The sequence below is a fragment of the Urocampus carinirostris genome, chromosome 3, assembly GCF_059441175.1.
Source record: "Urocampus carinirostris isolate Australia breed hairy pipefish chromosome 3, RoL_Ucar_1.0, whole genome shotgun sequence".
NCBI lineage: Eukaryota > Metazoa > Chordata > Actinopteri > Syngnathiformes > Syngnathidae > Urocampus > Urocampus carinirostris.
Window position 1 is genome coordinate 49,601,573 of NC_142351.1, and position 26,016 is coordinate 49,627,588.

A 26,016-nucleotide genomic window follows, 5' to 3' on the forward strand; every position below is an offset into this window, starting at 1 on the left:
GTGGTTATAGTAGCGAGGGGATGCATATCTCGGCAGGGATGCATTTCTCGGCATAACACCGTACAGAGCCCTGGAAAGATGGAATAACCTTCATAGGTTTTTGTAGTATCGCTATAGGTGTAATTTTCAGTATTTCTGTTTGTACTAATATTTCTATTGTAATTTTTTTTACATTATAGTATCTCGTAGTGGTATTGATTGCTATTTCAGTAGAAGCATAATTGATGCCTTCCCAAAGCAGTATTTTAATAATATTTTTTTAATATAAATTTTGTCATATTTCCATAGTAGTATTTTTATCATATTTCTTTAGTATATTTGTAATATTACTGTTGTTGTCTTTTTGTAGTACTTTTGGAGTAAAAAATTGTGTACTAGTATTTTGTAATATAGTATTACTGTTATAGTATTTTTGTAGTAATTCTATACTCGTTTTTATTTTCAGAATGAAAGGAAAATAATATATGAGGTCCCTGTTTTCAAGCATCATATTTTATATTTAGTTTTGTAGTTATTTTGAGTATTTTTGTTGTATTTCCGTCGAAGTATTTTTGAGTGGACACACAAATTAACAACGGGTACAATGTTGGCACCCAAAAAGTTAACCACTCTTGGGGCCCTCTAGTGGTTGCGGGTCCTGAGCAGTCGTTTCGCTGGTTTATGCCTTGGGCTGGCTCTGACTGGACCGAACTATCTATCACAATAGCGCTACGTCGCCATTGTGTGCACTCGATTCATTTTGTGTTTATCAGAATTGGTTTGTTGACAAAGCGCCATGGAGCCACTTTGGAGTGTCCAACAGCCACATGGCCGCATGCACCTCTGTACATAAAAGCACACTTTCATAGACTTTGTTAGTATTTGTTGAGGTTTCCTTGACACCAAACCTAGCTAAACACACTTCCGGAGGCTTAAAGTACAACTGTGGAAATGTTCATGCAAATCAGTTCAGCCGTTTAAGAGCCAGTAAGTCACATACAAATACACAACAACAACAAAAAAACACAAAACGGGTTCATCAATAGGTTTGGATTAGATTAGATATAGATTAAGATATTACCAATTTATATGTAATATTATTCAGTAAATGACTTAAAAAGGAGGGGTGATAAAGCAAACTGCCAACTTTGTTAACCTTTTCCTTTCGTGTGTCCACAAACAAAATTACTGCTAAAAAAAATACTACAAAATTACTAAAAAACGATTGAAATGTAGTGCCTGAAGTGAAATGAAAAAAAAAAAAAAAATACAAAAAAGTACAGTACTACAAAAAAATACTTCTACAGTAATACCATAAAACAATAATACTTACACCAAAATATATTTTTTTAAAAACACACTAAGATTACAAAAATACTATTATGGAAACAGTACTGCAGTAATACTACAAAAATTTCACTAGAGTATAAAAGTAATACAAAAATATTACTACAGAAATATTATGACATATAAACTATAAAACTACAATTACAGTAAAATTATAAAGGTACTGCAGATATAATACAAAAGTCAACGATGATATACTTCAAAAATACAATAGAAATAATTAAAATACTTATGCGAACGAAAAACAGTCCCAAGAGCAAAGGGTAGCAACAAAATGCCAGACAAACATGGAGGTCACTACTAGGTATGTATTTTATTATGTAAAAGAAATACAGTTTTTTAACCAATGACTTTTTTGATAGAAATTAACATTGGTCTCATAGTTTTATTTTTGCCCAGTATTCAAATGAATGTTTGTTTTTACGGAATGAAAGTTCTTCGCATCACTTGGAGGCCCTAAACATTACACGCTGTCCCTTTAAAACATAGAATCATTTTATTATTTTGTGTTTTTGAGAGTTTCAAAACCAATTAGATGAAACTAATCTTATTAATAAAAGTACAAGTAAATAATATGTAGATATGTTGCTGTAAATGTTTTCATTAATGAAAAAAATGTGATTGGTTTCCAGGGTTGGCCCCTTGGGCATTTTTTTTTACTCAATGTGGCCCCCGACACTAAATAGTTGCCCACTCTGTAGTAGAGCTACAGCTGTGTCTACTTCACTTTCTCTGTTTGGTGGCCACTGGAACAGGGATTATAATGGAAGGATTACGCGCAAGCAGGTAATCCAATCACTGGTAACCGTCCAGAGCCGTTTGGACAACTCATTTTCTCCGGAATAGCGGCACAGTGAAGGCACCACGACAACAGTATGAAGCCTCAGTGGAAATATAGGTGACAGAATGCCATTTATTATAAGAGGAAGACCCCTGAGGGGTAAGTGTCTTTATTTTGACAACAAATAAAGTCAGAGTTTGCTGTGCGATGCAGTGTAATGTTTGGGGATATGTGATTATCTGCAAGTAGACTTTTCACACAATAAGTTTTCATTTAAAGGGACAGTGTGTATTATTTAGCACCTCGTGGTGATAGAAAAACCTAATTAAAAGACACATGCAACATCGATAAGCAAGTTTTTGTTTCCAAGCGGTTCTGGTGCTTCATGTGGCCATACAGTACTTTGCATTCCCTAGTTGCTCCCTGGCCTTTTTTCAACAAACCATGGCCCCAACAACCTCGCGCGTGTAGAATGCCCAACAACACCTAACCTGTTACATGTACACATGTTTGACACAAGAGGATCCTAACCTAGAGGGAGTCGCCATTTTGCTGTCTCGGCTATCCTCAAAGCCTTTCTTTTTTTTTCGTTTCCTTTTTTACACATAATTTTAGTCAATTATATTTTTGTCACAAAAAAACACAAAAAAATTAGAAGGTGGTAAAAGACAGTTCCACTGTAATTTTGTTTTTCTGGTTTTAAGTATTATTTGTACTTTTTTCTCTTTACGTTCTCATTTTTGCTTTTTTTCCTTATGATTCTTTCCTTCTCTCCCCTTTACTTCCAATTAATTTTTTTCTGGCTGTTTTCTCTTAGTTTTTTCACATCACAATTTTTCCCCTATTTCTTTTTTCATCTTTCTTTTCTTGTTGTTCTTGTTGTTTGATACAAATTTTGATTTATTTATTTGACCAGGCTTATGATTTTTAATGCTGAATCCTCGCAAAAAGAAGTACTGAGCAGATCTTGTGACCTAGAAGATTCATTACATCGTTAAATAAAACTCAGTGATGTGCGGGGAGGTTTTGTGTTTTGGTGAGGCACAATCAGATTCACAAACAAATTAACTTTAATCTTATTCTTCATTTGCTTGGCAGAGCAAGAAAACAATACATAAACTCCACTAGTGACCATGCGTTTCCCACCTAGGCTTTCAGCGATGGCCTTCAGTGATATATTGTCCGCCAACGAAACGGCTCTATGACAGTAGCCAGTTTCATATTTCATCTTTTTTTGTGCATCTTTAAATATTTTAATATATGTTTCCTGTGGTTTTCAATCAATGTATATCACATAACAAAGGTAATGTTTATTCTTTCGTTTCACAGTTTATTTGTTGTTGCACTGAAAATAACATTTTGTTGTGTATTTTTAGAGATGCTTGACATTGAAGTTACTTAGTATAAAAAAAGTTCAAATGAGTCAAAAGTTTAATTTAACGTGAAAAAATAAAAGCTATTACAATTTAATAGAAAAATATGTTTGACACTTTGGTGCAATACTGCCCCAAACTAGAGGTTTCCTTTCTCGCTAGATGGCTGTAGTGTCGCCAAATCAAAATCTGTTGGCTAAATCAACAGAATTATCAACACCAAAGTTATGCTACAAGGGCCTTCAGAATTGTTGTTGAAGGCCTCCTGGAAGATAACAGACAAACAAGTAATGTCTGCAAAGTGATTGGTTAAATGCTTAAATATGAAAGCACACATCTTAAAGCAGTGCAACCATGGGAGAAAGAAATGAAAGTAAGCTGAGAGACAGTTTGGAAATATTTAATAAGTATTCATGGACAAAAAAAATTAACATCACATGATTCATAAATGTTTTTAGGCCACCAGAGAAGGCCTTGCGGGCCCTGACGGCCCGCCACTTATAAACTGCAGCAGAGAAAAATATAACATTTCATTGTCTTACCTTATACAGTGCCATGAAAATGTTTTTGTCTCCTCTGTGGATTCTGTAATTTTTGTATAGTTATCTTTCACAAAGGTTTCAGATCATCAAACCAATTTTAGTATCACACAGAGACAACCCAATAAAATATAAAATATAGTATCTAAATGTTGATTGCATTTATTAGGACAAAAATCAAATCAAAACCTATCTAGCTCTATGTGAAAAAGTTATTGCCCTTCATATTGTTCTTTTTGAGCCAGTCTGAGGTGGACTTGCTGGTATGTTTCGCATCGTTGTCCTGATGTATGTTCCAAAAGCGCTTGAGTTTGAGGGCGCGAATTGATGGCCAGACATTTTTCTGGTAAACACCAGAATTAATTATTTAGTCAACCACAGCCAGTTGTCCCGGTTCTGAGGCTGCAAAGGCAGCCCAGTTTTGTAGTAATTCTATACTCGTTTTTATTTCTCCAGCAAAAGAAAGACACTGGCCAGAAATGGCATCCAAGGGAGAGTTCCCGGGCAAAAAACACTTCTTTGACAAAAAAAAAACACAGAGTCGTCTTACATTTGCCCAAAAGCATATTGATTATCCTCAAGACTTAGGGAGAAACATTCTGTGGATTGATGAGTCAAAAATTGAACTTTTCGGAAGTTGTTACATCTGGCGTAAATATGGCACAGCATTTGAAAAAAGACCATTATGCCAACAGTAAAGTATGGAGATGGCAGTGTGATGGTCTGGGGCTGCTTTCTGCCTCATGAGCAGGACTTGCTGTGTTTCACGGTATGATTAATGCAAGTCTTTACCAGGAGATCCTGAAGGAGAATGTCCCGCATTCAAGCACCCGTGGATCATGCAGCAAGACAATTATACGAAACACAACAGCAAGTCCACCACTGAACGGCTCAAAAAACAAAACAAAATGAAGGTTGTAGGGAGGCCAAGTCAAAGTTCAGATATAAATCCATACAAGATGCTTTGGTGTGACCTTAAACCGTCATTTCATTTTAGAAAACCCTACATTATAGCAGATTTGAAACAATTTTGCAAAGAAGAGTGGGCCAAAATCCCGCCACAACATCGTGAAGGCCCATTACCAATTATCATTAACGTTTCATATTTCTGTTATCACTGCTAAGGTTCGCCCCACTATCGCTATTAGGTTCAGGGGACAATTACTTTTTCACATAGGGCGAGATATCTTTTTTTTTGTGCCTAAAAAATGAAATCAACATTTTAAAACTTCTTTTTGTATTTCTTGGGTCTTCACTGAGCTATTAAAATGGGTTTGATCCTCTCTCTCTCTCTCTCTCTCTCTCTCTCTCTCTCTCTCTCTCTCTCTCTCTCTCTCTCTCTCTCTCTCTCTCTCTCTCTCTCTCGCTCTCTCTCGCTCTCTCTCTCTCTCTCCATCCATCCATCCATCCATCCATCCATCCATCCATCCATCCATCCATCCATCCATCCATCCATCCATCCATTTACCCATTCGTAAATCTGTTCTTTGCATAAAAAACCCCGTCCCTATCCGTCTAAATAAGCATATTGGCGATTTGGTCCCACAATTCAGATCACCCGCTCCAGTTCCAGTTCGGGTTCGGAATACGAATGTGTTTGTGGTTCGGTTCACTGTTAGTGTTGTGAGAAGTGGGCTGAGGTTGCGCACGATGTCCTCCTCCCCGTAATGTGCGCGCAGGCACCCGGATGTGGCCAACATGTTTGCCGCTCCTCTCAGGGTTCCTCCGCCGCGCTCGGAAAATGTTGCCAACGTAACTCAGGATAGCTTCGGATTTATCTTCCAACGATGAGTTGGATCTGACCTGGAACATTTCCATGTGGATTCGAGAATGCAAGGAGAAGATGAAGTGTCAGAAGGTAACAATGTAGAGCAGGGGGGAAAACGGAGGAGAGTTGGCACACTCAAGTGTTTGTACGTGTTGGACGTGTGCGTGCCCGAGAATATTCCCCTTCGTACTACAGTAGATAAGACTGTCACTAATTTATTAATTGACATGTATCCATCAGTTTTGGCATGAATTTTTCATGACATGTATTTCCCTGCAGAACAGATTTTTCAATAAGACTTGGAATGAGTTGAACAACCTTTTAAAGCAACTGATTTATTTTGTCATTTTATGGACAAAGTGGTTAGCAATTGTGAGTTTGCAATCTTAACTCCTCTCAGCAAATGCATTCACATTGGTATGCCCTATGTTTGTGTCATTTGCTCATAAGATGTCACCATACCCACCGACACCACCCTTTTATGTGTTAAACTACCAATTCTCTACCTTTAAAAAAGCCTGATGATTAAAAAAAATTGATCGTTTTTTTTCAAATTTAAACACCAAAAGATAAATCCAGCAAACTAGTATTCATGTCAATGGTTGATTTGTCTAGAAGCAAGGCAAAGTCTCATCTCATCTCATCTCATCTCATTGGCTGCACCGCTTATCCTCAGTAGGGTCGCGGGGGTGCTGGAGCCCATCCCAGCAATCATCGGGCAGTGGGCAGGGGACACCCTGAACTGGTTGCCAGCCAATCACAGGGCACACAGGGACAGACTCGCTCGCTCATTCACACCTAAGGACAATTTGGACCGGCCAATACACCTGAAATGCATGTCTTTGGAATGTGGGAGGAAACCGGAGTGCCCGGAGGAAACCCACGCAAGCACGGGGAGAACATACAAACTCCGCACAGTAAGTCCCATAGTTGTGTTTGAACGCACACAGGAGGTTCCCAAGACCTTAGAACTGTGCTGCACACGCGCTAACCACTGCGCCGCCGTGCTGCCCGTGAGTTAAAGTCATTGTGTGTAAATAAACGGCAACAACGATCACATTAGATTTCCGTTTTGGTAAAAGCTTCCCACTTCCGGTTTTAAGCAAGTATTTATTTATTTTTATTTTTTATTTTTTTTTCAATAATTTTTAAAATTTATTTTCCCATTCATTCATTCATTCATTCATTCATTCATTCATTCATTCATTTTCATGTCAAGTCTAGTCATGTTTATTTGTATAGCCCTTAAACACAAGTAGTCTCAAAGGGCTGCACAGACCACAGATTATTGCAAACTACAGGCTGTTATTACACCATTCCCTGATCTACACAAGGACAAGGAAAAACTCAAAACCTCAACATGAGGAAAATGAAGAAACCTTGAGAAGGGACAGCGCATGAGTTCATCCTCCTTCCAGGATGACCAGGCTGCAATGGATGTTGCAATAATAAATACTACACATATATCGTCAATATAAAATTTAGTTTATTCATATGCTGTAGAATAAAAGTATGTTTTAAGCCTAGATTTGAACAGTTCCACTGAGGTTGCAGATTGAATCTCAGTGGGCAGAGCATTCCACAGCACCGGGGCCCGTATGGCGAACTCTCTCGAACCTGCGGTTCTCTTCTTGGCTCTTAGGATCACTAGTAGATCAATCATTAATTAATTTATTCATTAATTTTCACTCATTCATATTCTGGATGAAGTTTGGCTTTTGCGTATAAAACCAGAGTGTGCAATAACATCTACTGCTATTTAATGTCAAAAGTTGGTATGTATGTGTCACTTTAACCGATAAAATAGCAAAAGGAAAACTAGAAACTAAGGAAACTGACCAAACAGCACTATTTTTCTTCTCGTTTTTTCGATCAACCTTTTGCGACAATTTTTTTTTTGGGGTTGTCCTGTGGGGCGACAGTGGCTCAGGAGGTAGAGCGCTCGTCTTGGGATCAAGACATCGCAGTTCGAATCCCGGCTCCTCCTTGTTACATGTCGAAGTGTCCTTGGGTAAGACACTGAGCCCCTAATGCCCCCAATAAGCAGGTTAGCGCCTTACATGGCTGCACGGCCGCTATTGGGAAATGTGAAGCACACTGTAAAGCGCTTTAGGAAGTCTTGACTTGAAAAGCGCTATATAAATGCAGATCATTTCATTTCATTGAGACCAAGATGTCGGAATATTACGTCAGCTCCCTTTTGGTGAGGCTCATGTTATGTAGAATACATTCGAATTTCTCGATCTAAAAGTATTTTAAAAGATGGTCGTTTATATGATTGCTCTTTTTTGAATATATAAACGAGCTGTACAGAATTTAGAACTCGCTAACGCCATCTCCTGGCATGTGTCATTAATAAAGCCTTTGTCAGCTTGTTCATTATGTGCGGGCAAGTAATGGCATTTCTTAGTAGCGATTGAAAAAAGCCTCTTCTTATTACATCTTTTCTTACGTGCACTATTTTCATGCAACTCTAACGAATAGAAACAAAAACCAAAAAACTGCAGGGACGAGGATGACGTCATTCTGCACCCCTCATCCTTTCTACCTAATACGTTCCACCCCGAACAGCTTTGCTAAAATTAAGATAAAGGCAGATAGGCGCAGTGGGTGAAAAGCACAACTCATTTGAGCATTGTAAACACGTATTGATTAGAGAAAATATTTAGCTTTCAATTTATAAAACAAAAATGTAACCTGATGCTGTTAAATTACCTGTTGAAAGAATAATGATTAACGTAATCTAAATACTATAATATTGCAGTAATGTAACTTGATCACTTTCAATTACTTTTGAAATACTCCAATACCAAAAATACTGATAAAAGAAAAAATACGCCATGATGCTGGCAAATGTAAACAAAACAAGGAAAAGAATAAAAAGGATTAAAACTAACCAGCTCGGTGGCTTTCGGGGTAGGGCGCCCGCTCCGAGACTGAGAGGTTGCTGGTTCAAGCCTCGGCCGAGTCATACCTATGACCTACAACATTGGTACTCATTGCCTCCCTGCTTGGCGCTCGGCATTAGTGGTTGGAATCAGGGTTTTGGTCACCTTATGACTCCCAACACATCAGTTGGCTTGAGCGAGGGGGCTGGGAATCCCCTCCTCTGTATCAATCTCCCAGAAAGAGTCCGGAATGTGTTCTTGACTCTAGCCACCTCCGGTATATATATATATACTGTAATACTAACATACACCAGACTTCAATATTGTCCCCTCTAGTGTGCAACATAAAAAAAGCTTTTAAATGTGATTGTAATCCTGAAAAGTAATCCTTATTCTAAATTCTAAAACCTGTAATTTGATTAAGTATTTTCAGTGTGACAGAACACAATTACTTTTTATTTTGCATCCTGAACACAAAAAGCTGTATTCCGTTACACCCCAAGCCTGATTGTTGCTCTGAGCGTGCTATTTCCTCATGTGCGGCCCTTTTAAAAGGTTTCTTCATTTTCCTTATGTTGATGTTTTTGTTTTTTTCCTTACCCTCATTTAGGTATTAGATCAGGGGATGGTGTAATATTAGATAGATAGATAGATAGATAGATACTTTGTTCATCCCCGAAGGGAAATTCACATTTCCAGCAGCATCCCTGAGCTGAGAACAATCGAGAACAATCGAAAATAACACGGGAGCTGCTGGAGTGGCTGCCATTCGTGACGGCGCCGGAAGAAAAGATTCAATTTGAATCATGTACAAACAAACAAACAATTGAATCATGTACAAACAAACAAACAAAATATTCATGTTTCAATAAGTGGAGTGTTAATAAAATGGGGGGAAAATAATTTCTGATACTGATATAACCAGGTAAAACTAATTTTAAGTTACCTGTCCAAATGAATGTTGTGCCATCTCACCTTTCCCACTGCTGCTGCTCGCTCCTGAAACTAATACTTACCTCTTTGTGTATTGTGCAGTCCCTTCTCAAGTTTCTTCATCTTCCTCGTGTTGAGGTTTTTGAGTTTTACATGACTTATAACTAATAACTAGTTAGTTGTGCCATTTAAACAAGATACATATATATTTTCACAGTATTGCACACTTGTCTAGGGTGGTGAGGGCCCTGGGAAACAATGTCAGGGATGTGATTTGACCAAAGTGAAATTATCTGAAAATTAGGCGGGGGTCTGGGGGCCGCGGGCACCCAGCTAGGTCCAGGGCAGTGCCCTGGTGGGGGGACAAGTGGGGCGAAGCCCCCCGGAGCACATGGGTTTTCCGTGTTTTTAAGTACTTTCAATGCACTCAGATGACAATATTAGGCTGTGGTTTGCAATAATCTGTGGTTTGTGTAGCCCTTTGAGACTCCTTGTGATTAAGGTCTATACCAATAAACACGACTTGACTTTTTTAAGCACACATAAAATAACGCACTTCACCATCAGTGCGGTATTGTATTTTTTTAATGAATTACCGTTTTTTTTTACCGCAAGGAGGTGTTAGATAATGCTCAAGGTCCCTTTAACGAGATCACGTTCGAGTAGGCAAGAGTGATTGCATATTATGAACAACAATATGACTTATGAACAAAATACCACTCAACAACAATACCACCATGTATTATTTACAACAGCTTTTATTCAAGAGCCAGTGACAGTAAATAGGAGCTTAACTTGCCTGACAGTGCTGGCGCCGAGGATTTACTTCCAAATCGCGGACATACTTAACGTAAATACGCGTGTATGAATAGTTGTCTGTCACTATCCGTGGCATGTGATTGAATGGTGACCAGTCCATGGTGTTAACATCTGAGATTGGTTCTGCTTTTCAAGGACCCCAAACAGGATAAGTGGTGTAGAAATGAATGGATGTACAGTATATATCTCTATGTAAAAGTTTGTTTTTGCATTGTCTGCACGCCCATCTTCATGATCACCCATAATATTATTTAGAGATAGTTCTATGCGTGTTTTGGTGGGACTGAAATGGCACAATTTACTGTATGCGGCTGTGTTCCAAACAGATGAGTCAAGGGCGCTATGTTTTTTGTTCTTTCACTGTCAGTTTGCATTGATTTTAATGACTCGCTCGTTCATTCATGCTGACCGTTATCCCCCGCTCTTGAAAAACCACATTGTTTGGTTATTAATGCAAAGTGTGGAAACTCCTGAGAGAGCGGTGGGAGTTTGATACCTTTAATTGCTAGTCTCAAATTACAAATACAAGACTGAAACACATTTGCTATCTTCACAATATACTTGAAGGATGACCTTGCAAGAAAATATTTAAATTTTTGACTCGCATCATTTCCCTCTCCTTATCTCGCCGGAAGTGTCATCTTCACACTCTGTTTTAAAGGCCCTGTGTATAGAATATGACCACTATATCTCGCTGCTCTGTGCATTGCAACTGAAAACTAGTTCTAAAAACCACAAGGAAGAATACAAGTTTTGGAGACTCAAAGTGACCAAAGTGCACCATTTTCCTTTCATTTTTCTGCCCAGCCTTTTGCGAGGTTTTTGGGAAACAATGATGTCAGCTCCTTTTAGGTTAGGCTTATGTTATGTAGAAATAAATAAAAAAATCTCCATTTACAAGTGTTTAAATATGCAAGTTCATAAAATAGTTCATGTATTTTTGCTTACGAATGAAATATGTATTGTTTTTCTTGAATTAATGATTTTTTTTCACTAGGAGACAATAAATAATACAAACTAAATAGTTGAAAACAATATTACAGGAGGTAGAGCGATCGTTTTAGGATTAAGGGATCCCAGTTCGAATCCCGGCTTGTCCGTGTTACATGCCGAAGTGTCCTTGGGTAAGACATTGAACCCTAACCCTAACCCCCAATAAGCAGGTTAGCGCCTTACATGGCTGCACAGATCACGGCCGCTATTGGGAAATGTGAAGCACAATGTAAAGCGCTTTGGGAAGTCATTGACTTGAAAAGCGCTATAGAAATGCAGATCATTTCATTTCATTTCATTTCATTAAAGCAACACGATAAAAAGATAACCCTCAGTATAGACCATGGGTGGGTAAATTAATTCCTCAAGGTCCACAGTCCTTTTTATTATGCACCTCCAACAAAGGTGACACAAAGTATAAGTTTTATTCAACAAATATAGAGTGTCCGTAAACATTACAAAAAAATGAAATATAATTTGAAAGAAAAGATCATCAAAGGATAATCAAAGAACATACAATCCACATGGTTGACATGTTCAAATGGAGAAGAAAGTAACGCAAATACTTATCTAGACATCCCTTTAACATAATGCATTATAATTGTAATACATTGGTAGTTTAAATACAAAGAAAACTGAATAAAGAAAAAAATTGCAATTTTCGAAACTCTTAACATGAACATATTTATAAGATTGATATTTGTTTGAACAAAAAAAGATAAAGACACCTTCATTAAATCTCTAACTTTAGTAATTCACAAATTTACTTTTGTGGCAACATGGCGTGACCAGAATAATTGCACTTTTCCAACGGTGATGTGGTTTCAGTCGGGCATTTCAGAGCAGATGCATGTCTTGGTCTACCCACAATACACATAGCAATTTCGGAGAGCGGTTTATTTTGGAACTTGGGAAAGTGTACATTTAAAGAGAAGTGGCTGTCCGAGAAACATTTCTCGCCATGGCTAAAATCTGTGTCAGGTAATGTGCACGAGGCACGTAGTATTGTGTGCAAGAACTATTTGTGTTTTTCTGTTTTGCTTGCTTTAATGTTGGGTTTTTTTGTCGACTGGGTCTTAAATTTGATTCTAAAAGCTGCCATGTTTGTTTGGCTTCTTGCTGTTATGCTGTGCTCTTGGCACTGTTTTTTGTTTGCATTAGACAAAACAGTGCCATCTGGTGGTCAAATATTACACACTGTGGTTTATAATTGTGCAATTTCCTGCGCCACACTAGACAAGGTCTCTTAGCACACTGGTTACAAAACACTGCTCTAGATGTTGCTAACCGGTAAACCACCACATTTCTTGTACTAATAACATTGTGAGTGTGTTAAGAACTCTAGATGGGAATTTATTAACAGTAGGTATTTATATTGCTTATGGACTCCCTTCTTTACCTTGTTATTACAGGGGCGCAGTACACCAGCAACAAAAGACCCACTTTCTCTGCCAATGCCTCAGCTTTCTGGTCAGAAAGCCAGACTCATCTCCACCAACTCGGTCCACCTGAGCCCTTTCACCCCCCTGCGAGCATCGGCAAGCCCGTCGGCCCGTCTTATGGTCTCTTGGGGGCCAAAAGTGGCACCCACATACCCGGCGGTGCAGTTTCCGGTGTCAGCCCTGTCCTGGCTTGGCACGCAGCCATCCAGGCGGCACGTGAAGCGCAGGGCGAAGCGGAGAAGCCCGACGCGAACTTGCAAAGCTCGATTCCCGTCGGCTCGTTGGCGCAGAGAAAGAGGCAGCAGTATGCCAAAAGCAAAAAGCAGGGCGGCTCCACCAACAGCAGGCCCCCCAGAGCCCTTTTCTGCCTCACCCTGAATAACCCCATCCGGAGGGCCTGCATCAGCCTGGTGGAGTGGAAGTATCCTTTCCATGCTTGGTTGAAGAATTGTTTATACATTCCTGTACACACTAAAATATAACTGCATGTCCTGTTCAAATTCATACTCTTTTACTCTACTACCTTATTACCGCATTATAGGGCACACTGGATTATAAGGCGCACCCCCAAAATATTCTTTAGTCATATATTTTTCACGCACAAGGCTCACCCGACTATAAGGCACATGAAACTGAGACTTTTTGATCAATAATTGCAAAATAATTGCTTAAACACCATAAACTCTTGTACGGTAATGCACACCTATGAGTGCTGTATGCATTTCTAATCTTGTCCAGCATATTCTGTGGTACTTTGTATAAGGCACACTTAAAATTTCCGACCCAATTGGGGTTTTTAGGCGCGCCTTGTAGTCCGGACAATACGGAATTCATTTTAAAAAGAATTATTAGTCGTGATGCTCAAAAGCACTTTTTTAAATCGATAACAATGAGTATAGTCAGCTCATAAGCACTCACCGATAGTGACCATACAAATAGTAATTTTGTAACACAAAATTTTCCCCCTTGGGTGATGAAAAATAGGAAAACGTGTCGATAGTCATATAAAGTACTAACACCTTGATAGATGACCTGGTATGAGCTTAATATTCAGCATCCATCCCTAATTTATTAAAATAAGAAAAAAAAATGCAAAATGTTTAAATGAAATTGTCAGACCTATGTTTGAGAAATATGCTCAATTAGATTACAGTTGTGCGTCTACTTATGAAATCAATTCGTAATGAAAGACACTTTGCTCACCAGCAGTTCTGCTAGCCAATGAGTTGCCAGGAAGTCATTCTACTATGTAACGCCGCCGTCAAAACAAGAGCTGACTAGGTGTTTACGGGAGCTGAGAGGATCAGTGCATACAGCATTTTAAACAATTTTGCCTTTGTAACCAGAAATTAATTTCGTATATGGATGCAATATATTTTTCAGAAAAGGCCTTTCGTTAGCTGTCAATTTTATGTTTGGATACGTTCGAAAGTAGAGCTACCACTGTATTACTTTCCTTATATTTCTAGAAAAGTTAAGAATATAGATAAATAAGAAAAAATAATGGCTAGTGACATGCAATTTTTATGCAGTGAAAGCAAATTATTGAGTTTTATTCTAACCATGTTTGTGTATTTTGACGTATTACACTGGGCTAATTAATAGTTCCCTTAACTGTTTCTTTATTAGACCATTCGATATATTTATACTGCTGTCGATTTTTGCCAACTGCGTGGCCTTAGCCATCTATATCCCTTTCCCTGGAGATGACTCCAATTCTACCAACCAAGAACTGGTAAGTAAAGCTGAAAAAATAGGAACAAGAAAAGTTTATTGTATTTCTCCTGCTGTCTTTACACCAGAACATGTTTGCTTTTGATGTTCATGTAATGCTATGGATAAGTCAATTATTCATTGATTCATGTTGGCTGGCACAATGGCACAGTGGGCTAAAAGATTAGCGTGTGTGCATTACACTGGTTCAAGTTTCAGCTTGTGTTGAGAGATTTTCAACTTTGAACTGTTTTATCTGTACTATTGTGTACATATAATGTTGGGTTAATTGAAGACTAAATTGCTCGTAGGTGTAAACGAGAGATTGCCTGCTTATATTTGATCATTTCAGTTTTTCAATATCTGTGATGGGCGCGTTATTGAAAAAGTTATTGAGTTACTAGTTACTTCATTTTAAAAGTAATTGCATTATCCCCAGATTACTGACACCTGAAAATAGGGCAGAACTGTCCAGTAAACTCCCTTTGAAGCTGACCACCTAAGACTGCCTAAAAATATCCACATAATAGAAAAAATGGAAAAAACGTGCGGCAGCGATAAAGCCTTCACATTTCTTAGCTTGTGCAATCTTGAGAGCTTGCAAACTAACAGTTGAGATATTCCATATCCATTCTCTCTTCAAACCAATGTAATATTTTCTTCTCCATTTCTTGGTCATGTCCAAAATGTTTTCTTTTTTCTTCCAGGCATGGTTTATTGCAACAATAATTTCACAAATAAAAAGACCAAAATTTAGAACACTCACACTGTAAATTCTGTTTTCACAATTTCCCCATTGCTTTCGTTGTTCCTGAATAAAAAACGCCCTCTCCCCATGCGCTGCCTACTATTCGCTACTAGTGACACAAAATCAAGTTTGTGCATATAAACTGTCCCCCTAATTTCAGTATTTTATTTTATAGTTGTAAATCCGCCTTGGATGCGAGTATATTCGGTAGGGCGAATATCAGAATGTTAGTAGGGAGAAATTTAGCATCCACGTACTCTGTGTTTGTGATGGCGCCACGTTAACTTTATTTAGTTGTATTTTGTTGGTAGTTAGAAACACCCCAGCCTTACCGAGATGATGTTTGTAGTGTTGTGTTGCTTGCGTAATGTAAGCTATGTATTCTATGTCATTAAAGAAAGAAACTTCAATGAACGGGACTCATTGCAATTCATGCATTCATTTTAAAAAGTACCATGTTTTACCGACAATTGAATTACAAAATCTTGTCAATATCCCGTTACACTACTCGTTACTGGAAAAGTAATCACGTTCCAGGAACACGTTCCCATGTAACGCGTAACTCCCAACACTGTTTAATAGTCAATTTTTACTTGTCCTTAGAAGACTTTTTATACAGTGTTTGGTTTCTTTTCTGAACCTTGCAGGAAGTGTGTGTTCCGGCAGCGTAAGGGGAATTGATAGTCTGGGCAGAGAAGCGTTGCATGTTCCCTTAACAGATGGGGATTACTCACTGTGTGTGTGTGGTCGTGCGTGAACGCTCATCACTAGAGCACAATCCACGGTGTCAATGTGTGTGCTTCTGTGCATGTGCGTTTGTGTATGATAGTACAAATGAAAGTTGTGCATCTGTCTTGAACACATTTTTAAGGGACACAGGTTTTTATACAAATGCCTTCATATTTCAGATTTGTTAGAATCTTTGAGGAAAGCATTCTCATAAAAAAATGTCAAAGAAAATCAATATGTTAAAATCCACAGTTTATTACACGTTGTGAAATAGGCATAAATTCTACTGTATGTTATGCTCCTGCCTGCTTTCCATGCTGATGTTGGTTTACAGCAATGGTCAACTCGACCGGATAATTGTGTTGTGGGCGAGTAGCCAATCACTGCTTCTGTCAGTATCAACTGTTGAAAGTATTTGTCCTCCTTTCTTTTGAGTTTTATCTAATGAACGCACCGCAGTGTAAAATGTTACTGATGTTTATTTTTCCGGTATCAACACACATTTCTGTTTTAGGTGTCCCCATTGTATTTATTGGACATTGTGTTAAAAATGTCATGTGATGTATGAGGGACACAAGGGATGAGGGATGATTTTGGGGGGAATAGAATACATAAACTCAAGAGTTAATGTGAAATAGACATGTGCGTGTGCGTGTACATGTTGACGGATTATACTGGACAGTGGATTAGTCCTCCATGAATGAGCGTAGAGAAGGGAAAAAGGAAACGAGTCTGCCTATCTATCTATCTATCTATCTATCTATCTATCTATCTATCTATCTATCTATCTATCTATCTATCTATCTATCTATCTATCTATCTATCTATCTATCTATCTATCTATCTATCTATCTATCTATCTATCTATCTATCTATCTATCTATCTATCTATCTATCTATCTATCTATCTATCTATCTATCTATCTGTCTATCTGTCTGTCTGTCTGTCTGTCTGTCTGTCTGTCTGTCTGTCTGTCTGTCTGTCTGTCTGTCTATCCGTCTGTCTGTCTGTCTGTCTGTCTGTCTGTCTGTCCCCACTTTCTGTCCCCACTTTAGAATCTAGCTACTGCTGGTTTGCTGAGTCTGATTCTAGGTCAGTTACATCACCAACATGCTGGAAAAAAAATATTATCACAAAGAATACACTGAATGCACCACTGACAATTATCTTTCTCCTTTGTTTGTAATTGCTGTAATATTCTCATATTAAGAAGTGTTTGGTTAATGTACGGGTAGAGATTTTTTAAAAAAAGTGAAAGTCTAGCTGGACATACCCTCTCCTATTCAATAGAGTGGAAAGTAGAATTTGATTATTTTCTACACTACATAAGTCATTCAGGAGAAGTGTTAAATCGTAAGGTCCAAGTTTTGTCCACTTGATTTCTGTGATTTGTATTTATCTTCTCCTAGTGCATATGAGGATTTTCCCCTGATTCCTTGCCACATCTAAAAAATATGCATTTCAGATTATCTGAAGACTCACGTTTAGTGTTTATAGGGGTGAATGTGTAAATCACAGCTGGTTAATTTGTCAGTTTGTCCTTCCTCTAGCTTCCTGTGTGTGCGTGTCCAGGGTGCAGCTCTCCTCTCACCCTTGAGTTTGTACGTGACGTCTTTGCTTTGTTTGCATGTGAATTCACGTGTGTGGTTCTCAGAATCGAGAGTCAGATTGCGTCATTTTACCAGTCAGGGATTAAAGGTTTACAGAGGCGGAGAGGAAATGAGAGTCACACTAAGCAGCATATGGCACAGACACACACATGTGTCTTTCCCATTGTATGTTTGTCAAGATTTTGTGAAATGAGGTCACCTGGCCCATATATGGCTATTAATTCTTTTTTAATTCTATAATGTATGAATACGTTTTCAGAAGCATTGTCCTTGAGTGCCCAAATGTAACAATGCCATTTAAAATCTTGTTTTATTTTAAAACACAATTTTAAAGGGTTTGATGCAGCTCATCACTAAGTATCAAGCCTCTGGGAATGATTTTAGTACGAAAAATAACAATGAGATGACAGGCTTGGATTTGACCCGATCTTTGTCGACACATAGAGGAAGCCCCACTCCCTAGTATTGCTTCCTGTATCCAGCGATTGACGTGTGTAGGCAGCCGATATGGCAAGTGGCGTAATGAAGCAGTGTGGTGAGAGAAGTGAATATACGGACAAGTACAGTCAGACGCTTCAACTGAGAAGCACAACAAAGAAATGAGCTTCACCTTTTCAATATGACCACTTGATGTTGACAAAGTGAGGTTCCAACTGCAAAGGAAATGAGATCAATTCATTTCTCCCTCTTTTTCTCTCTTTTTGTCTCAATCTCTCTCCTTTCACATTCTCTTTTTCCTCTCTTCTCCCCCCTCTCTGTCTCTCTCTCTCTCGCTGTCACTCTCCCTCTTTCTCTCTTTTTCTCAGACTCTCTTTTTTTCTGTCTATCTTTATCTCTTTTTCCCTCTCTCTCTTCCTTTCTTTTTCTCCTTCTCTCTCTCTCCATTTCTTGCTCTTTATCTCTTTCTTCTCTTTCTTTCTTTCTCTCTTGTCCCCCCTCTATCTCTCTTTCTTTCTCTGTTTCTTACTTTTTCCCTTTTTTCTTGCTATCGTATTCCCTTTCTATCCTAATGCCTCCCTTTCTTTCTTTTTTCCTTTCTTTCTTTCTTTCTTTCTTTCTTTCTTTCTTTCTTTCTTCTGTCTTTCTTTCTTTCATTTTATTTTTCTTTCTTTCTTATTCCCCCACTTTCTCTCTTACTCTCTCCTTCTCTGCTTTTCCTTTTCTCACACTCTTTCTTTCTCCTTCTCTATCTCTCTCCTTCTTTCTTTCTCTCTCTCTCTTTTTCTGTCTTTCTTTCTCTATTTCAGTTTTTTCTCTCTCTGTGTTTCTTTCTTTCTCCTTCTCTCTGTCTCTCTCTCTCTCTCTCTCTCTCTCTCTTCCTCTCCCTTTCTCTCTCTCTCTTACTCTCTCTCTCTCTCTCTCTCTCTCTCTCTCTCTCTCTCTCTCTCTCTCTCTCTCTCTCTCTCTCTTTCTCTCTTTAATTTACTCGTCCGGCCCCTTTTTTGTGTGTGTTTGCATTAGGGTGCACAGATTCCTTAGGCGCCTGGATCATTGGGGCATCACTTCCTGCGTTCTGTCTTTCGCAACTAAAGCTTGGTGGGGCTCATGCCTCTCTTGATTTTTTGGAAAGTAAAAAAAAATTTCCCTGAGGTTAAACGCACATGCGCCCCAATGGTGGATCCTCACGCCCTCCTAAGGGGAACGCACACCACTATTTAAGAACCAATACTTTAAAGGAAATAGTAAAACAATGAGACGAGCTCTAAACACAGCCGCACAGTCCCACAATGCATAACAATAATTGCTGGCTATTTAGGGTGTTACAATTGTGGCAGAAATCGCTCTTAACTTCGAATCCTGAACTTTTGGACCTCAGCGAAGGTCTGCTCTCGACTAAGCGCTGCCCCCTCACCTTGTTTACAAGCACAGCTGGTTTTCATGGCGACTGTCACCATGGCGACACCATCAAGTGGTCTGTGCAGAGGTAGACCAAGAAGGAGAAAGAAGGCAGTCAGTCCAATGAATTGCTGAAAGAGACCCAAGAGCGTGAGAGGGTAGAGACACTCGAGATGCTTGAGGAGGTTCATTAAAGAAGAAGTCAGGACAGGGAAAGCAATTAAAATCATAGATAAGGTGAAGAAATGATGGCAGGGTGAGGGATGGTGAAACCAAGAGCATGAGAATGGCACTTTACGTTATGTGATTCTGAAAAATGTTTTGTTTTTTTCTTTGACAGTTTGACTTACGATCCTCAAAACACATTGAAGTAGTAAAATACCAAGGATAACCTGCTCAAGCCATTTTTTGTGCAAAATTATGAGTCTATCAGTCAATGTTGAATTTCTGTGTCTATGGACATGTCAGTGTTTACACTTACAGTTTTTACAATTTATTGACAGACTATGTCATTGCACAACAGAAATCAAAAGACAGCACAGAATATCAAAAGAAAACAAAAGCAAAATTAGGAATGTGAACATTAGAGAATTGGCATAACTTAAGATGGAATGTTTTCACGATCCCCCATTCTAATCTTAACTTTACTCTCTGTTGGTCCACAAATTATCATCCAAATCTCAACGGATCGCCTCTTTTTCTATACAGAGTGAAAAGAATCTTCTTGAAGGCCTTATCCAGCCTCTGCAGGCATCTGCTATGATGTTACTGCATGGTGCGTTCATTGCATCCAGAAGAGTCATCTTAATGTAAGGCCGGTCTAGTTACAGCAGCAGCCAGTCACGTCCCCTGCCACTCACTGCAGAAAAACAGAAAGAAGCACAGAACACAAAAACCCCAAAACATACAGTGAAGAAATTAAGTATTTGAACACTCTGCTATTTCTCCCACTTAGAAATCATAGAGGGGATTGAAATTTGAATCTAGGCGCATGTCCATTGTGAGAGGAATAAACTAAAAAGAAAAATCCAGAAATCACAATGCAAGATCTTTTTAACAATTTCTTTGTGTGATACAGTTGCAAATAAGTATTTGAACACCTGTGTATCATCTAGAATTCTGACCTTGAAAGACCCTTTAGTCTGCCCATTAGAAGTCCACCTGTACTCTATGTATCATCCTGAAACAGATGCACCTGTTTGAGGTTGTAAGCTGCATAAAGGTAGCAGTCCACCCCATAAAATCATCAATCCATCCGTTTTCTGCACCGCTTACCCCCAGTAGGGTCGCGGGGGTGCTGGAGCCCATCCCAGCCATCTTCGGGCAGTGGGCAGGGGACACCCTGAACTGGTTGCCAGCCAGTCGCAGGGCACACTGGGACAGACAATTCGCTCGCTCATTCACACCTAGGGACAATTTTGACCGGCCAATTAACCTGATGATACAGAAGAGTCATTGAGAAATGTTTTGTGGTCAGATAAGAGGGAAATAAAACTTTTTGGTCATAATTCCACTAAGCGTGTTTGGAGGAAGAAGAATGAAGAGTACAATCCGAAGAACACCATCCCTATTCATAAGCATGGGGGTGGTAGCATCATGCTTTGGGGGTGTTTTTCTGCACATGGGAGTGCACTGTATTAAAGAGAGGATGACTGGGGTTGTGTATTGTAAGATTTCGGGGAACAACCACCTTGAAGATGGGCCGTGGCATGGTCTTCCAACACGACAACGACCCCAAGCACACAGCCAGGAAAACCAAGGAGTGGCTCCGTAAGAAGCATATCAAGGTTTTAGCATGGCCCGGCTAGTCTCAGGACCTGAACCCAATCGAAAATCTTTGGAGGAAGCTCAAACTGCGTGTTTCTTAGGGACCGCCCAGAAACCTGACTGATCTTGAGAAGATCTGTGTGGAGGAGTGGGCCCAGATCCCTCCTGCAGTGTGAGCAAACCTGGTGAAAGACTACAGGAAACGTTTGACCTCTGTAATAGCAGACAAAGGCTACAGTACCAAATATTAACATTCATTTTTTCCGGTGTTCAAATACTTATTTGCAGCTTTATCACAGAGATAAATCATTAGAAAATCATGCATTGTGATTTCTGGATTTTTCTTTTTAGTTTATCTCTCTCATAGTGGACATACACCTAAGATGAAGATGATTTCTAAGTGGGAGAAATAGCAAAATAGCAGAGTGTTCAAATACTTATTTTCTTTACTGTAACATTGCCAATTCAAGAATGATTTAGAAAATAAAGTAATGCAAATTATTGGAAATGAGTACACACATGTTGACATATTCTGATAACATGTTTAACCATGTAAAGGCGTATTCATAAACTAATGATTAAATGTAGCGGGTGGTAATTCAATAGTGACCCATGATAATCCATTGTGTCCAACATGATGGATGCAGCTGATAATGTAGGAAACAGCAGACATGGGGACTTGAGACTTAGTGACTTGGACTCGAGTCGACTCGAGTCGCTGTTTTTATGACTTGTGACTTGACTTGGACTTGGCAATCTAAGACTCGGGACTTGACTTGTGACTTGACTTGCCCAAGAAAAAAATACTTGGGACTTACTTGGGACTTGAAGGTGAAGACTTGAGACTTACTTGAGACTTGCACATGTGTGACTTGGTCCCATGTCTGGGAAACAGCAAATAATTGTTACTAACCGTTTGCATGAATGTTCAAAAACATTTCCATCTTGTTTAAAGAACAGAGAAACTGCGTTTTTGATGTGTACTATTGATACAATGTTGTGAAGATTAAACAAAATGCTTTTCTGCTTATATGCCTTGCCTCCCTGTGATGCTCAACAGGTTGAGCAGTGGCAAATAGATTGATTGAATAATCCCTTAATTGTTCCACAAGGTGAAAATCAATACACACTCTTCCATGCCTCGCTTTTCCACACACGCCATCCACAAGGCTCAACAAATACATTAAGTCTAAGTCCTACATAAGGTATTAGGCTTCTCTTAGTTTTAAATATGAAATATTTGCTAATCATTCATTGGTTCATTGCTAGACAGCTGGAAATGACAGCCACTAATACACAAGAGAAGTGAATCTGTTTGAGAGGGGAACAGTCAAGAAAATCCCGGATGATATCAGGATAACTGTAAAGTTGACTGTTTTTGGATGTGAATTTCCCAGATTTCCATGCTATGAAATCAACCTGTTTTTATATTCCTAAATATTAAAACAATTATCACACTCAAACACATAGTCACGTTTCAAAGATCAGTCTAATTTCATTGTTTGTAAAAACGTTTTTCAATCGTATTTCCTTTTATTGTGAAGTCGCGCTTGTGTGTGACTTCATTTCCTGTTCATGTGTTTTAGAAAATAAACGCCTCCTGACCGAGGGGGGTGTGTTCGGCCGAGGTATTGTGGGAAGATGGCCGCTCGGTCGTCCACGTTCCAATTCGCGAGGGAGATTAAAACCTGAATGAGTGTTTTCATCTGAGTAATTCTGCCAACAGAAAGTTTATATCTTGTATATCTCTCACAATAACCGGAAAAAAATGATGAAAAAAAACGTAGGCCCCAGTTTAAATTGATTGATTAGGTCTTTTTTCATTTTAAAAGGACAAAATGTTGCCTTGATAAGTAAGTTGGTTTTGCGTTTGGACTGTGTTTGAAACAGTATTTTTCTTACTTACACCATTTTCATGCTATATTAACAGAAAACTGCAAGCACAAGCATGAACTCACGCTCCACCTGCCCTCCCCCACGCCTCCTTTCCTCCAGTCTAATGTGTTCCGTGGCCTGAACACTTAGGAAAAGAGTCAAATAAAAGCAGATAGGCGCAATGGAAACATTTAGATTCAGATTCAGATTCAGATCTACTTTATTGTCATTCTAGTACACGTGTATACAGAACGAAATGTCGATACATCTGACCCGCACAGTTTCCTTGAATGTACAGATATAAGTAAAAGTTGTATTGTATTATGGCTACGTATAGTATTTCACCATAGTGCCGATAGTGCAAGAGGAGTAGCTAACCAGATGTGCAAAATGGGCAGTCAGGTTAACAAGTCAGGTAAACAGTAACATTAACACTGTAACAATAACGCTGTAAGTACAATAGTGCAGATCTTTAAACTCATTTGGGCATTGTTAACAAATACTTAAAGGAGAAAATATTTTATGGACACCTCAAACAACGTATCCCACTTTTAAAAGTGATGCCACCTTTCGTTAATTCAGAGTGTTTCAAAACCAGTTTTATGAAATTAATCTATTTATAAACAAATACAGAAAGGAAATATAACACATGCATGTAGATGTCTGTATGTATATCCTATAAATTCATATGAGAAAAATTGGATAGGCCTACATTATCTTTTTTTTCCTCATGTCTTGTTGAGGTATCAGATTTGAGATTCTGTATTGGTAAATACAAAACTATCTAGTCAATCAATCAATCTTTTTTTCAATCTGGCCCGGCCCCTCAGGTAAATTTTTTTAATCAATGTGATCCGCAACTCCAAATGTTTGCCCATATAAAAGACACAGAATTATAACTGAAGGAGAAAAATTATATCATGTAGAAAACAGCATTGCCAAATAATGAAAGATTTTACGTTGCTTTTCGCAGGGAGGCAAATATATGTAAAGGACGAGCCACAGTCGTGGATATATGAACCAAATACAACTTCAAATAATACACTATTCTGTTATTAATTGACCTTACAGCTAAAATAATAAGCTAAATGATGTTGAATTATTCATATTTAAAGTCGCTCAGGATTATAAATCGCACCAGCCAAAAAAAGCATCATTAAGAAGGATTAAAGACATATATAAGTCGCACCAGACTATAAGTCCCACCCCTGGCCAAACTATGAAAAATCTGCTATTTATAGTGCGGAAAGTACAGTAATAAACAATTTGAAGAGAAACCAGATAAAATAATATGACAATTAATTACAAGGTAGTGCTTGAAAAATGGGCCTAAGGCATAATAATAATTTAATGAAAAATAAGAGTGCATTGTAACAATAGTGCAAAGAAAAGAAGTGTAATTACATTTAACAGCTACAATAAACAAAAAACAGATCACAAGTTACTGTATTTTCTGCACCGTAAATCACTCCAGATTATAAGTCGCACCGCCCGAAAAATGCATAGTTAAGAAGGGTTAAAGATACATAAATCGCACTGACTTTTAGTCTGAAAATACGGTCATGTTATAATCCATCGAACCAGCTACTGTGAACTATTCACTTACTGCACTTTTTGGTTGGTTTACTCCTTTAAGCACTAGGGTTGCGGAGACACCGTTTTCTCTGGTGTGTCTTGGGCAAGTACAGCCTGAAGGTGCCCATCCCCTCCCCAGGGCAACATATATGCACTTGTATAACGTTCAATTCATTACCACACTTGAAATAGAAGATGCCTTTTTTCCCCACTTGTGTAACAAATATGTTCCATGTCATGCTTTTCCGTTTTTCTTTTCTTGCAATTCCCCTCAGTACTTTTCTCAAGTGAGTGACAGAGTGCCTCACACTGAGGGAAGTAGAATGTCGTGTTCTGAAAAATAGAAATAGAGCTAGCTACAACAAAAGTACTCTCCTTGTTCAAAGCCCATTGCATTATGGGTTATTTCGAAGTGGGTATTAAGTTTGAGAAATATCACAGATTTATGAAAAGAGCTCAAATAGAAAATAGCCCTTACTGTTCTCTGATTTAACGTTTGAGTAGAACCTAACTTCAAACATTGTTGCACAGAGAGAAAGACAAATACAATTTCAGGTTGTATTAAGTAGAAAAGGAAACTTAAGCGTTCTACATGGAGATGTTGTGTGTTGTCAGTATTAAGCAGCACTTTAATCAAAGGGGATTCATTTCGACACACAGGTGTACATCTAAGCACTAAAATTTCTTTCGCATGGTATCATGAGCAACATCATCATCGTCATCATTATATTATGACCTTGTTGCCATGTTCAGAGGTAACCATGGGTTGGCTTTTAATCTTGTTGCCCTAATGAGAAGACAATCTAATTGAAACTGATTAACCTGCCTCTGGCTGCCTGCTTGATGCGCCCAACAGTACCGGTTTCCAAATAGAACACACTATAATGGCAATGATTGATATTGTAGAACAGGCATGTGAAACATACTGCCTGCGTACCAGATTCGTCCCGTTCGATGATTTATCCGGCCCACCATAAATTTCTGAGTATGTCAGAAGAAGAAGCAAGTCTCTTGGTCATTTCTATCAAAAGTTATTTTACATAAATGCAAACCAAATGTTCTCTCTTGATTGCCTCTTGAGGGAAGGGTGGATTTTGTATAACTTGGTGAGTTGGTTCAGCTGTAAAACTGTGTTTACTCAAGTGGTAAAATAAACCAGTTAACACATTCAATGCCAAACATGAAAATATTTTTCCCCATTGTTTGTGAATAAATGTGTTGCATTTAGAAAAGATTCCCTGTCATTCGTGGTTATAATATGGGGTTGGTTACTAATGTGGGGTGTATGATAAAGCATAAT

At 38.5% G+C, this 26,016-nt stretch overlaps 1 protein-coding gene across 20 annotated transcripts in view; it reads left to right on the forward strand.

Annotated features, from left to right (window-relative positions):
* The first annotated feature begins 2,133 nt into the window (after window positions 1–2,133).
* Window positions 2,134–26,016, forward strand: part of cacna1db (calcium voltage-gated channel subunit alpha1 Db) — a 112,382-nt gene continuing 88,499 nt past the window's right edge. For 19 of the 20 annotated variants that reach the window (XM_088332219.1, XM_088332223.1, XM_088332227.1 and 16 more), the window contains exons 1-3: window positions 2,134–2,266; window positions 12,833–13,283; window positions 14,492–14,597. In XM_088332219.1, the coding sequence (XP_088188345.1) occupies window positions 2,233–2,266; window positions 12,833–13,283; window positions 14,492–14,597 (591 nt within the window). In that variant the 5' untranslated portion in view covers window positions 2,134–2,232. Of the gene's footprint in view, window positions 2,267–5,674; window positions 5,878–12,832; window positions 13,284–14,491; window positions 14,598–26,016 lie in introns of those variants that run through there. The other variant, XM_088332220.1, reaches the window with a different exon arrangement.